The 15,398-nt window shown below is 46.2% G+C and overlaps 2 protein-coding genes across 2 annotated transcripts in view; both read right to left on the reverse strand.

Annotated features, from left to right (window-relative positions):
* LOC112262517 (protein unc-13 homolog B-like) overlaps positions 1–15,398 on the reverse strand; it is a 174,006-nt gene that overhangs the window by 116,585 nt on the left and 42,023 nt on the right. The window lies entirely within an intron of this gene.
* Positions 1–15,398, reverse strand: part of LOC112263897 — a 40,373-nt gene that overhangs the window by 3,146 nt on the left and 21,829 nt on the right. Inside the window, exon 2 of the mRNA XM_042308092.1 lies at positions 147–3,295. Within this exon, the coding sequence (XP_042164026.1) occupies positions 147–3,156 (3,010 nt within the window). The 5' untranslated portion in view covers positions 3,157–3,295. The remainder of the gene's footprint in view (positions 1–146; positions 3,296–15,398) is intronic.

Here is a 15,398-nt window from a genome sequence, read left to right on the forward strand (position 1 = left end):
AAACTTGAGAACAAAATGAGTATTGTAGACGTATGACAGAGAAAAACGAATGAATAAATAACCAGATGATGAACATGAGCTCTTGTTCAAGATAGTGCTGGATGAGTAAGAGTACGATGGACAGACGTCTGGTAAGTGATAGCTACCTGGGATGAGGTCATCCTCCTCGAACGTGGACATGGTCATGCTGGTGACCTGATGATGCGTCTCCCTCTTCTCCTGCAGGATCTGCTGGAAGGTCCTCAGGCACTTCAGCCTCCGCACCTCCCTCTGGCTCATCTCCGGGGGGTGCTCCTTTGGTTCTGCCTCTCCCGCGGCCTCACCCTCAGGGGCTGCAGGGGTATCTGGGACATCTGCTTCTGTGTTGGGCTGCGGAGGCGACAGCGGTGGGGGTTCGTCTCCCCGCTTCTCCTGCAGTGCCGGCTCCTCAGCCAAGGAGGAAAGCGAAAGGGACTCTGCAGTGGTGCATTGCGATAGCGAGGTGTTGAGAGCGGGGGCGTCTGTTGGGCCCTGGGGCAAAGGAGACGCTCCATTTTCCTCTGATTCTATATGGGGTGGGGAGAAGGTAGGCTCTAGACCAGCTGAGGAAAAGTCTAGGCCTGGTTGGTAAACATCTTGTCCAGGGTAGGGAAGGGGAGAAGTTTTGCAAGGGTCATCATGGTCCTGTGGGAGGACATCACTGATCTCTTCTGGCAGGGGTTCACTGGGGGAGGGCTCTGAGGGAGCAGAAGAGAGAACACTGGTCTGGATCTGTCCCTCTGTGTCGTCCGTGGCCCCTGGGTTCACCCCATCCTCTTGGGACGTTTGAGACATATCTGCATGGGGTAAGTCCATTTGAGGCTCATCAAAGAGGCTTGTGGGTAGCTCCACCTCGCTCTCGACTCCAGGACTCTGGGCAGTTCCGGGTTCTTCCAGTTTGCGTAGCGCATCCCGCAGGGCAGAACTGAAGTCCAGCACAGCTTGGCCGATCCGCTTCACATTAAAACCCATGTTTTGGATCTCTGTGCTGTTAGGGCGAGGGAGGCGGCCATCCAGGTCTGGAATAACTGTTTCCTCTTTCCCTCTGACCAATGAAATGCCTGTTTTATCCCCTCTGACCGATGGAATGTCTGTTTCAGCCGCAATGCTGTGGCTCAGTAAGGAGTTCTCAGTCCAGGTATAAGTTCCATCTGTAGACTCTTCAGTAATGCCACACTCATAGCCAGAATAAGTCTCCTGGAAACTATCGACTTTGGAGTCAGTTGTGTAGCTGAGATCTGTGGGGGTATCTGCGTGGCTGTACCCTTCCACCTCATCAGTATGTCCTTCCACTGAGTGGTAACCAGAGCTCTGGTGATATGAGTAATCAGCAGCACACTCGTACCCCAGACGGTGGCTCTCTGTGTGGGCATCGGTCGGAAATTGAGTACCAGGCTGTGGTTTTGGCCTTCGTCTATGGGCGCGCCACTCTTCATGGCTGGAGGTGCTGGGGGGGTTGTAGTGTAGTCCAGACTGGAGGGAGAGGCGGTCCGAGCTTCCTGTGGAGGACAGGCCCAGGGTACCGGTACTGTACCCCCCTGAGCCCCTGTACCGGCTCCCTGACCCCTCCAAGCAGGCAGGCCCCTCTCCCTCTTGCTCTTCCAGACTCACCTGTCTGGAGTAAGAGCTTTCTTCATGCCACCTAGTCTCCCCAGACCCACCATGCTGTGGGCCAGCAATGCCCAAGCCCTCTACCCCAGCACCCCTACTACTACCACTAGCCCCACCATGCCCTGCACCGTGTCTGGACAAGGGCCTCTCGAGGTCAGACTCTGAATTGGGGCTGTGTCCTGAGGACAGGGAGCTGATGCTGGGGAAGTCCTGGCCGTCCTGCTGCTCCAGGTAGCCAAAGCTCAGCTTCCTGATGAAGGTGGGTTCTGGGATGTCTGAGCTGTGTCCCGATGTATCCTCCGTCTCAACCTCCTCCTCCTCCTGTTCCTGGCCCTCAAGCTCAACTGACTCTGTGCCTGGCGAGACTGTGGTAGACGTTTCTTCTAACGTTGGCAAGTGGAACTCAACTGGCATTCCATGTATGCTATGGCGTTCGCTGAAGACGGACGGTCGGCAGACATTGGAATTTGAATGCTCCATCTGCCTGTCCAAACTGCCATAAGCACTGACAGGCCTCTGGCGAGGGGTTAAGAGTGACCCATCACTGCCCAGTGCTGCCCCAGACCAAGCCGCACCCCCTGGATTGCCACTGGTCTTGTTTCCCGAGCGAATGCCCTCTATCTCCAGGAGCACAGCATCCACACAGGAAGATACCTCCTCTACAGAGCCACGGACAGACGTAAGGTAGTCCCTCAGGTCTGAGATCTCCTCCTGGATCTTGTTGATCCCTCTTAGCTCCTTTAGGATGTGCTCGATGATGGCGCTAGACTCTTCTTCCTCATATTCCTCCTCCTCCTGGTCTTCTTCCTCGTCCTCCTCCAGCAGAGTATCGTGCCGAGTTCTGTAATCCACATAGTCACCCAAAGAAACAGGCCTTTTTGGTTCTGCACGTGTCCTAGTGAATTCAACCTTACCCCCTTCTGCTCCTGCCACTGCGCCAAACCCAGAACCGTTCATGTTTGGACCAATCCGGTTATGGTGTTGAGCTTCTCTTCTACATTCTGGAATTGTTCGAATCCCTGCCGGGATGATCCATTTCTGGTGTTTGGGTGTTCGTCGCTGTTCTGGGACAGTCCTGATCCCATCTGGGATAATCCATTTCTGCTTCCTTGGAGACTGGCAGCTGCTACTGTTGTGCTGCAGAGTGCAAGGGATCCTGACACAGCCCTCTCTGTTTAGCTCCACCTCCCCAACACAGGATGCCCCTGACACTCCTCGATGTGCCTTACCATTGGGGACCCTCGAGGAGCAAGCTTCCTCTCTGGGCCCACACCTCGCAAAAATATATGTGCCTTCCTTTCTCTTCTCCTGCACCTCAACTCCCCCCTCCTCCTCAATCCCAGCATTGTTATGGTCTGGGGCAGGTACTTCCTGTCCTGATCCTTGGAGCAGGCGGTGGATCTTCTCCCGGATGACAAGAGCTACCCTGGGGTTGGGGGCCCTCTTTTTGCGAACCTTCTCCTTGGTGTCCACTTTGGGGGCGACACCTGTTCTGTGTTGTCCAATGAAGCGGTTCCTGGAGAACATCTTCTGGGACAAAAGGGGAGGGCTCCTACCCTCAGGTGTCCCCCCACATTGTTGCTGGAGTCACATTACAGGAGAGGGCCAGCATCTAAGTCCGAGAGAACAGGCTCATGGGTGCCTATTCAGCTGCACCTATCAGGAACTTTAGTTCATAGATAAAAGACACAAAATCAAGATAAAACACAGCTTTACGGTTAGAACATATTAAGCCTCTGATGAATACCACAGGAAAGCCATGTGACTCCAGTCACCTTTCTGTACACATTTCCTCTCCTTTCCCATCGAAGCGCAGTGGAAGAGACATAAAATATGCTCAGAACTGTAAGTACTATGGCTCTTTTAATTCCACAAAGCAGACAAGACAACAGATAGAAGGAATTTGTGATCTATAGCATTCTAGATAAATGCTGTATAAATGTTTTCTATACAAATGCTTTCTTTGGCATGGCATTTCCCATTAATGGAAATGATTATTCACAGGAACAATCGGGTTCAAGTACCCAGCTCTTGGGATTCTACAGAGTAAGTAAGTACCACACCTAATTCTTTGAGCCAGAAACTCTCTAGTTTTAATTCATTTACCTAACCATTAGGCCATATTGCTACTCTGCCATTACCGTCTAAAGGCCCATTCTGAAAGAGGAGTTTCTGTCATAACGAGTAGGGCAGAACAGAATCAATCAGAGTTCATTTAAATCTTATGATGGGACGCCATTGGTTTGGCCATGGAAAAGGAATACAATTATCTGAGTAGCTGATTGAATTCCAGAATGTAATTGAATTCCAGAATGTAATTGGAGAAAGTTAGAAGAACATTTAATAATAATAAAATAGAAAAACACGACATCCTGGCATTATCCTGTTATATAAGGAATGTGACATATATTACCGACATGGAGTCAATGGAATGTGGAATCTGATGAACTGTGTTCTGTGTTCCATGTTCCTAAGTGCTTTCTACTCAAACCGACTCCAGGGTCCCTCTCACTAATCTGAGAGGAGAAGTTATGAAATATCTTCCCTCTGTTCAACTGAAGCCCGTCTTCTCCTGGGCCCTGATGACCGTGTAACCTTGACTACAGCGGAAATTGCTCTCATTCCTCCGTCACTCCATCTCAGACACTTGACAAGACAGAAAGCAAATCCAGCTAAACTGGTCCTTCTTTGGACACAAACCTCCAGACGAGCTTCAATGCCATACAACTCTCCTTCCGTGGCCTCCAACTGCTCTTAAATGCAAGTAAAACTAAATGCATGCTCTTCAACCGATCGCTGCCTGCACCTGCCTGCCTGTCCAACATCACTACTCTGGACGGTTCTGACTTAGAATATGTGGACAACTACAAATACCGAGGTGTCTGGTTAGACTGTAAATTCTCCTTCCAGACTCACATAAAACATCTCCAATCCAAAGTTAAATCTAGAATTGGCTTCCTATTTCGCAACAAAGCATCCTTCACTCTTGCTGCCAAACATACTCTAAAACTGACCATCTTACCGATCCTCGACTTTGGCGATGTCATTTACAAAATAGCCTCCAACAAATTGGATGCAGTCTATCACAGTGCCATCCATTTTGTCACCAAAGCCCCATATACTACCCAACACTGCAACCTGTATGCTCTCGTTGGCTGGCCCTCGCCACATACTCGTCGCCAAACCCACTGGCTCCAGGTCATCTACAAGACCCTGCTAGGTAAAGTCCCGCCTTATCTCTGCTTGCTGGTCACAATAGCTGCACCCACCCGTAGCACGCGTTCCAGCAGGTATATCTCACTTGTCACCCCCAAAGCCAATTCCTCCTTTGGCCGCCTCTCCTTCAGGTTCACTGCTGCCAATGACTGGAATGAACTACAAAAATCTCTGAAACTGGAAACACTTATCTCCCTCACTAGCTTTAAGCACCAGCTGTCAGAGCAGCTCACAGATCACTGCACCTGTACATAGCCCATCTGTAAATAGCCCAAACAACTACCTCTTCCCCTACCATATTTATTTATTTATTTTGCTCCTTTGCACCCCAGTATGTCTACTTTGCACACTCATCTACTGTCAAATCTACCATTCCAGTGTTTTAATTGATATATTGTATTTGCTTTGCCACCATGGCCTATTTATTCCCTTTACCTCCCTTATCTCACCTCATTTGCTCACATTGTACATAGACTTATTTTTCTACTGTATTATTGACTGTATGTTTGTTTTACTCCATGTGTAACTCTGTGTCGTTGTATGTGTCGAAATGCTTTGCTTTATCTTGGCCAGGTCGCAATTGTAAATGAGAACTTGTTCTCAACTTGCCTACCTGGATAAATAAAGGTGAAAAAAACAAAAAAAAAGAAGGTAGTTAAGCCCCACTGACAGAAGTACACACACACACACACACACACACACACACACACACACACACACACACACACACACACACACACACACACACACACACACACACACACACACACACACACACACACACACACACACACACACACACACACACACACACACACACACACACACACACACACACACACAAACCCACACACACAGACACAGGCACAGGCACACACACACCACACACCTATACACTCGGAGAAAATGGTTTGGTTAGGGTACAGTATTGTACCCGGGGCTTCAAAATATCAAAATTCAAATGATGTACTTTCAGAGGTACACATCCCTATAATCTAACATGGTACCTGTCCAGTACATTTTAGGGTACATGTGTGGATAATCTTGTATAAATGGTACATTTTGTACCCAATATTTTGAGTACAAACATACAATCATTGCACACTCTAAAAAAAACATAATGAAACATATTTCCCATCATGCTCTATTGTAAGATCATTTTTAGAATGTGTTTCTGCATGCACATTGATTCATTGATTGATGCTATGCTGCACAAAGCTAAATACCATACAAAACAAAACTAATCCCATTTTTTTGTACTTGGAATTATCACACCCAGTACTGAGATGGTCACACCTGTTTAGATGGTTTAGGTAGTCTCAATTATACATTTTCCCTACCTTGGATGTCATTATAAATTTAGGTTGCGGGTGATTAAAAGTTCACATTTTTGGATATCATATCTCTGGCTGGATTCCAATAGGAATTACATATCACTCTGTAAACCAGCATAATATGAGTTGCATGATGTGGCTCGCAAACAAGGAGTTTCAGACCACTGTGATGGGTAGGGCTGGCACAATTACCGTATAACAGTGTAACCGATGGTCATAATTAAACAATCAGCCCAGAGGGGATGTGGTATTTGGACAATATATCACAGCTAAGGGCTGTTCTTATGCACAATGCAACATGGAGTGCCTGGGTACAGCCCTTAGCAGTGGTAGCCTGGAGGGCCTGGAGGGAGAGTTTACAGTCTAGCCAGACACCTAGGTATTTGTCGTTGACCACATACTGTATTCTAAGTCAGAACCTTCCAGAGAAGTGATACTGTTCAGGCGGGCGAGTGCAGGCAGCGATCGGTTGAAGGGCATGCATTTCGTTTTACTAGCATTTAAGAGCAGTTGGAGGCCACAGAAGGAATGTTGTATGGCGTTGAAGCTTGTCTGGAGGTTGGTTAACACAGTGTACAAAGAAGGGCCAGATGTATACAGAATGGTGTCGTCTGCGTAGAGGTGGATCAAAGAATCACCCGCAGCTAGAGCGACATCATTAATGTATACAGAGTAAATAGTCGGCCCGAGAATTGAACCCTGTGGCACCCCCATAGAGACTGCCAGAGTTCCGGACAACAGGCCCTCCGATTTGACACACTGAACTCTATCTAAATCAAATCAAATCAAATTTTATTTGTCACATACACATGGTTAACAGATGTTAATGCGAGTGTAGCGAAATGCTTGTGCTTCTAGTTCCGACAATGCAGTAATAACGAACAAGTAATCTAACTAACAATTCCAAAAAACTACTGTCTTATACACAGTGTAAGGGGATAAAGAATATGTACATAAGGATATATGAATGAGTGATGGTACAGAGCAGCATAGGCAAGATACAGTAGATGATATCGAGTACAGTATATACATATGAGATGAGTATGTAAACCAAGTGGCATAGTTAAAGTGGCTAGTGATACATGTATTACATAAGGATGCAGTCGATGATATAGAGTACAGTATCTACGTATGCATATGAGATGAATAATGTAGGGTAAGTAACATTATATAAGGTAGCATTGTTTAAAGTGGCTAGTGATATATTTACATCATTTCCCATCAATTCCCATTATTAAAGTGGCTGGAGTAGAGTCAGTGTCATTGACAGTGTGTTGGCAGTAGCCACTCAATGTTAGTGGTGGCTGTTTAACAGTCTGATGGCCTTGAGATAGAAGCTGTTTTTCAGTCTCTGAGAAGTAGTTAGTGAAACAGGCGAGGCAGTCATTAGAGAAACCAAGGCTGTTGAGTCTGCCAATAAGAATGGGGTGATTGACTGAGTTGAAAGCCTTGGCCAGGACGATGAAGTTGCTGTGGGGGGTGCGGAGCTGTTGGCCGGGGTTGGAGTAGCCAGGAGGAAAGCATGGCCAGCAGTAGAGAAATGCTTATTGAAATTCTTGATTATCATGGATTTATCAATGGTGACAGTGTTTCCTAGTCTCAGTGCAGTGGGCAGCTAAGAGGAGGTGCTCGTTTTCTCCATGGACTTTACAGTGTCCCAAAACTTTTTGGAATTAGTGCTGCAGGTTGCACATTTCTGTTTGAAGAAGCTAGCCTTTGCTAGTTTGATGCTAGTGCACTATGCCACAGGGTGTTTTTGTGCTGGTCAAGGGCAGTCAAGTCTGGGGTGAACCAAGGGCTATATCTGTTCTTATTTCTACATTTTTGAAGGGGCATGCTTATTTAAGATGGTGAGGAAAGCACTTTTAAAGAACAACCAGGCATCCTCTACTGACAGGATACCCGGGCCAGGTTGATTAGAAAGGCCAGCTCGCAGAAGTGAGCAGTGTTTTAGGGAACGTTTGAGGGGTGGTCGTTTGACCGCGGACCCATAACAGATGCAGGCCATGAGGCAGTGATCGCTGAGATCCTGGTTGACAACAGCAGAGGTGTATTTAGAGGGCAAATTGGTCAGGATGATATCTATGAGGGTGCCCATGTTTATGGATTTGTGGTTGTGCCTGGTAGGTTCCTTGATAATTTGTGTGAAATTGAGGGCATCTAGCTTAGATTGTAGGACAGCCGGGGTGTTAAGCATATCCCAGTTTAGGTCAGTTAGCAGTACGCACTCTGACTTTTGGGGGGGGGGTGAATAGTTATCCAGGCTCAAGTTCAGTTATTTGGTCTTATTTATTTTTTGCTTCTCCCCAAAAAACATTTTGCATCTTCAAAGTGGGAGGCATGTTGTGTAAATCAAATGATATAAACCCCTACAAAAATATATTTTAATTCCAGGTTGTAAGGCAACAAAATAGGAAAAATGCCCAGGGGGGTGAATACTTTCACAAGCCATTGTATTTAATTTTTCACAATAAAGAGTTTAATTTCAATGATGAATTATTAATTTACGCACTGCAGGATTGATAGCTATTGAATGCAACAACCATGTCTCTGTCATTAGCAAACACAGTCATGGATGGTAAATCTAAAATTGACTTGAAAGTAGGGCTGGGCGATTTATCGAGTTTATGTTTTAGCGCGATATGGAAAATGTCTGTATCGGAAGAATCAAGGTTTTGTTATAATGTTGTAATGTTTTACAAATTGCAGCATCTCACTGTCCCTTCTCTGTCAGCCCAATGTCCAATCATGTCCCAATTGCGTGACAACACGTGCACAAATGTTATCCACCAATCACAACCTTAGACAGCCTTGGTAACAGTTCCACCATAATGGAAAGGGAGGAAGCCAGCTCAGCCTCTCCTGAGGAAGCCAGCTCAGCCTTTCCTGAGGACGCCAGCTCAGCTTCTCCTGAGGAAGCCAGCTCAGCCTCTCCTGAGGAAGCCAGCTCAGCCTCTCCTGAGGACGCCAGCTCAGCCTCTCCTGAGGAAGCCAGCTCAGCCTCTCCTGAGGAAGCCAGCTTAGCCTCTCCTGAGGAAGCCAGCTCAGCCTCTCCTGAGGAAGCCAGCTCAGCCTTTCCTGAGGACGCCAGCTCAGCTTCTCCTGAGGAAGCCAGCTCAGCCTCTCCTGAGGAAGCCAGCTCAGCCTCTCCTGAGGACGCCAGCTCAGCCTCTCCTGAGGAAGCCAGCTCAGCCTCTCCTGAGGAAGCCAGCTCAGCCTCTCCTGAGGAAGCCAGCTCAGCCTCTCCTGAGGAAGCCAGCTCAGCCTCTCCTGAGGAAGCCAGCTCAGCCTCTCCTGAGGAAGCCAGCTCAGCCTCTCCTGAGGAAGCCAGCTCAGCCTCTCCTGAGGAAGCCAGCTCAGCCTCTCCTGAGGACGCCAGCTCAGCCTCTCCTGAGGACGCCAGCTCAGCCTCTCCTGAGGACCAGCCAGCTCAGCCTCTCTCCTGAGGAAGCCAGCTCAGCCTCTCCTGAGGACGCCAGCTCAGCCTCTCCTGAGGAAGCCAGCTCAGCCTCTCCTGAGGAAGCCAGCTCAGCCTCTCCTGAGGAAGCCAGCTCAGCCTATCTCAGCTCAGCCTCCCCTTAAAAGGGCAGCAACGTTTTTTCAGTAATATGGAAGTGGTTCGGGTTTAAGAGGTCTGATGTTCAGCAAACAAATGTTCTGTGCAAAATGTGTCAGAAAGACAATTGCTATGAAAAGCAGCAGTACAAGCAACACCTTCCATCACCTGCAACATGAGGTGGAATGGGAGGAAGGAGTTAGAAGACGCAATGCCGATTCCAGTCACCCGATTCCCAAAACGTCTGCTAAAAGACAAACTACCAGAGCCGCAACCTTTTCAAACGTAATCCCTTATGACAAGAACAGTTTGAGGTGAAAGGAGATAACAGATGCAGTGACCTATTACATAGCGGAAGATATGGTTCCAATCATTACAGTAGAAAATCCAAGCTGTTAAAAGCTGCTAGGTACAGCTGACCACAAATATCAGCTGCCAAGCCGCAAGTGTTTCACGGAAGAAGCCCTGCCGCGATTATACACTGCTACCTGCAAAATAGTCGCAGATTAGCTGGCTAGTGTTTCTTATTTTTCCACCACAGCCGATCTATGGTCGAGCTTGACAGTCCACTACGTAAATGAAGACTGGAAATGGCAAAATGTCTGCCTCCAGACATCTTACTTCCCAGATGATCATACGGGTGAAGTAATAGCCCAGAGACTCAAAGACTCTCTGGCATCGTGGAAGAGGAGCCGACAGGTGTGCCTGACAACTGACAGCAGGAGCAACATGATAAAAGCATTGCGCTTGAACATCTGGACCCGCCTGCAGTGCTTTGGGCTTCACCTCGCCATCGGTAAGTGTGACGTTGGATAATTCAAGTGTATTAAAAAAAAACGATGTTCAGGCCAGCTGTAGGCCAATGTGTCAGTGGTTGTGTCGTTCTGCCAATCCAATAGCAAAAAACCACAGGCTGTTTTAATTATAACAACAAATGAACTAAATTAATGCATTTTTAATTAAAATGATTATGCTGTATATAAATGACATATTCAAACAGCTAGTAGTCAAACATTCCTAAACAATCGAGTAGACGTGTAGGTGTGTGTTGTTCATTTGCCTTGCACAAATAGGCCTTGAGGCTTTGTATATTGTTGTATTTTAATAAAGAAAATCCAGTTAAGAATTATGTCTTGGCCTTTTTTAATTTGTTTAGAGAAAAACAAGAAATCGAGATATATATCGTGAATCGTCCAAACCTCAGAATTGTTTTTAGGTATTACTTTTAGGCCATATCGACCCGCCCTACTTGAAAGGCACCCTGGGAAATATGCAAAAAGGCTTTACACCCTACAGTGTTAAAGCAACACCCAAAATCTGTTTTAGAGGTACATTTTCACTGCTTAAAAGTAACAAGCGACTGTGCCGCTACCCTGAACAGGCAAATGTGTATCTTTTCTAAAGGAAAGGTTATGTACCTGCACCACCTTGTTCCCTAAGGTACACTATTGGCTCTTTAAGGTACACTATTGGCTCTTTAAGTTACACTATTGGCTCTTTAAGGTACACTATTGGCTCTTTAAGGTACACTATTGGCTCTTTAAGGTACACTATTGGCTCTTTAAGGTACACTATTGGCTCTTTAAGGTATACTATTGGCTCTTTAAGGTATACTATTGGCTCTTTAAGGTATACTATTGGCTCTTTAAGGTATACTATTGGCTCTTTAAGGTACACTATTGGCTCTTTAAGGTACACTATTGGCTCTTTAAGGTACACTATTGGCTCTTTAAGGTATACTATTGGCTCTTTAAGGTATACTATTGGCTCTTTAAGGTACACTATTGGCTCTTTAAGGTATACTATTGGCTCTTTAAGGTATACTATTGGCTCTTTAAGGTACACTATTGGCTCTTTAAGGTACACTATTGGCTCTTTAAGGTATACTATTGGCTCTTTAAGGTATACTATTGGCTCTTTAAGGTATACTATTGGCTCTTTAAGGTACACTATTGGCTCTTTAAGGTATACTATTGGCTCTTTAAGGTACACTATTGGCTCTTTAAGGTACACTATTGGCTCTTTAAGGTACACTATTGGCTCTTTAAGGTACACTATTGGCTCTTTAAGGTACACTATTGGCTCTTTAAGGTACACTATTGGCTCTTTAAGGTACACTATTGGCTCTTTAAGGTACACTATTGGCTCTTTAAGGTACACTATTGGCTCTTTAAGGTACACTATTGGCTCTTTAAGGTACACTATTGGCTCTTTAAGGTATACTATTGGCTCTTTAAGGTACACTATTGGCTCTTTAAGGTACACTATTGGCTCTTTAAGGTATACTATTGGCTCTTTAAGGTACACTATTGGCTCTTTAAGGTATACTATTGGCTCTTTAAGGTACACTATTGGCTCTTTAAGGTATACTATTGGCTCTTTAAGGTATACTATTGGCTCTTTAAGGTATACTATTGGCTCTTTAAGGTACACTATTGGCTCTTTAAGGTATACTATTGGCTCTTTAAGGTACACTATTGGCTCTTTAAGGTACACTATTGGCTCTTTAAGGTACACTATTGGCTCTTTAAGGTACACTATTGGCTCTTTAAGGTATACTATTGGCTCTTTAAGGTACACTATTGGCTCTTTAAGGTACACTATTGGCTCTTTAAGGTACACTATTGGCTCTTTAAGGTACACTATTGGCTCTTTAAGGTACACTATTGGCTCTTTAAGGTACACTATTGGCTCTTTAAGGTACACTATTGGCTCTTTAAGGTACACTATTGGCTCTTTAAGGTACACTATTGGCTCTTTACACTATTGGCTCTTTAAGGTACACTATTGGCTCTTTAAGGTACACTATTGGCTCTTTAAGGTATACTATTGGCTCTTTAAGGTACACTATTGGCTCTTTAAGGTACACTATTGGCTCTTTAAGGTACACTATTGGCTCTTTAAGGTACACTATTGGCTCTTTAAGGTACACTATTGGCACTTTAAGGTACACTATTGGCTCTTTAAGGTACACTATTGGCTCTTTAAGGTACACTATTGGCTCTTTAAGGTACACTATTGGCTCTTTAAGGTACACTATTGGCTCTTTATTACAAAAAAATACATAAGACGTACCACTACAGGGTGGCTCACTACAGGTACCACTATTGGGTACCACTACAGGTACACTCTTGGCACAGGGTACCACTCAGGGTACCACTATTGGCTCTTTAAGGTACCACTATTGGGTACTTTACAGGGTACCACTATTGGGTACCACTACAGGGTACCACTATGGGTATTACAAAAAAATACATAAGACGTACCACTACAGGGTACCGCTTCAGGGTACCGCTACAGGGTACCGCTACAGGGTACCTCTACAGGGTACCACTACAGGGTACCTCTACAGGGTACCACTACAGGGTACCACTACAGGGTACCTCTACAGGGTACCACTACAGGGTACCTCTACAGGGTACCACTACAGGGTACCACTACAGGGTACCACTACAGGGTACCTCTACAGGGTACCGCTACAGGGTACCACTTCAGGGTACCACTACAGGGTACCTCTACAGGGTACCACTTCAGGGTACCTCTACAGGGTACCACTTCAGGGTTCCCGCTACAGGGTACCGCTACAGGGTACCACTACAGGGTGCAGATACAGGGTACCTCTACAGGGTACCACTACAGGGTACCACTACAGGGTACCGCTACAGGGTACCACTACAGGGTACCACTACAGGGTACCGCTACAGGGTACCGCTACAGGGTGCAGATACAGGGTACCTCTACAGGGTACCACTACAGGGTACCACTACAGGGTACCGCTTCAGGGTACCACTACAGGGTACCGTTACAGTGAAAAGTGTTTGATTGATGATTAACTCTATTGGAGACCACACAGGTCACATCAAGACAAGCTCAGGAACAGTGCACACAGCGCTAATAACACCATGTTCACCAGACATTGGTGAATGAGATGAGACGTATCTTGGAGGTGAGACACAGCTGATCTTGTTACTGACAGAAGGGAAATGTGAGAGATGTGGGTTGTAGATCAGAGTTAAAGTCGTCTGACAGCCCCTCAATCCTACCCCAGTGGTAAAGTATAGTATGTCTGTCTGACCTATGGCCATGAGGCCCCCTCACACACACACACACACACACACACACACACACACATACATAGCTATCACAGCTATGGCCATGAGGCCCCCCTCACACACACACAAATACAATTAGCTATCACAGCTATGGCCATGAGGCACCCTCACACACACACACACACATAGCTATCACAGCTATGGCCATGAGGCCCCCTCACACACACACACACACACACACACACACACACATAGCTATCACAAATCAAATCAAATCAAATTTTATTTGTCACATACACATGGTTAGCAGATGTTAATGCGAGTGTAGCGAAATGCTTGTGCTTCTGGTTCCGACAATGCAGTAATAACCAACAAGTAATCTAACTAACAATTCCAAAACTACTGTCTGATACACAGTGTAAGGGGATAAAGAATATGTACATAAGGATATATGAATGAGTGATGGTACAGAGCAGCATAGGCAAGATACAGTAGATGATATCGAGTACAGTATATACATATGAGATGAGTATGTAAACAAAGTGGCATAGTTAAAGTGGCTAGTGATACATGTATTACATAAGGATGCAGTCGATGATATAGAGTACAGTATATACGTATGCATATGAGATGAATAATGTAGGGTAAGTAACATTATATAAGGTAGCATTGTTTAAAGTGGCTAGTGATATATTTACATCATTTCCTATCAATTCCCATTATTAAAGTGGCTGGAGTTGAGTCAGTGTCATTGTCAGTGTGTTGGCAGCAGCCACTCAATGTTAGTGGTGGCTGTTTAACAGTCTGATGGCCTTGAGATAGAAGCTGTTTTTCAGTCTCTCGGTCCCAGCTTTGATGCACCTGTACTGACCTCGCCTTCTGGATGATAGCGGGGTGAACAGGCAGTGGCTCGGGTGGTTGATGTCCTTGATGATCTTTATGGCCTTCCTGTAGCATCGGGTGGTGTAGGTGTCCTGAAGGGCAGGTAGTTTGCCCCCGGTGATGCGTTGTGCAGACCTCACTACCCTCTGGAGAGCCTTACGGTTGAGGGCGGTGCAGTTGCCATACCAGGCGGTGATACAGCCCGCCAGGATGCTCTCGATTGTGCATCTGTAGAAGTTTGTGAGTGCTTTTGGTGACAAGCCGAATTTCTTCAGCCTCCTGAGGTTGAAGAGGCGCTGCTGCGCCTTCTTCACGATGCTGTCTGTGTGAGTGGACCAATTCAGTTTGTCTGTGATGTGTATGCCGAGGAACTTAAAACTTGCTACCCTCTCCACTACTGTTCCATCGATGTGGATAGGGGGGTGTTCCCTCTGCTGTTTCCTGAAGTCCACAATCATCTCCTTAGTTTTGTTGACGTTGAGTGTGAGGTTATTTTCCTGACACCACACTCCGAGGGCCCTCACCTCCTCCCTGTAGGCCGTCTCGTCGTTGTTAGTAATCAAGCCTACCACTGTTGTGTCGTCCGCAAACTTGATGATTGAGTTGGAGGCGTGCGTGGCCACGCAGTCGTGGGTGAACAGGGAGTACAGGAGAGGGCTCAGAACGCACCCTTGTGGGGCCCCAGTGTTGAGGATCAGCGGGGAGGAGATGTTGTTGCCTACCCTCACC

The sequence above is a fragment of the Oncorhynchus tshawytscha genome, linkage group LG28, assembly GCF_018296145.1.
Source record: "Oncorhynchus tshawytscha isolate Ot180627B linkage group LG28, Otsh_v2.0, whole genome shotgun sequence".
Lineage (NCBI taxonomy): Eukaryota > Metazoa > Chordata > Actinopteri > Salmoniformes > Salmonidae > Oncorhynchus > Oncorhynchus tshawytscha.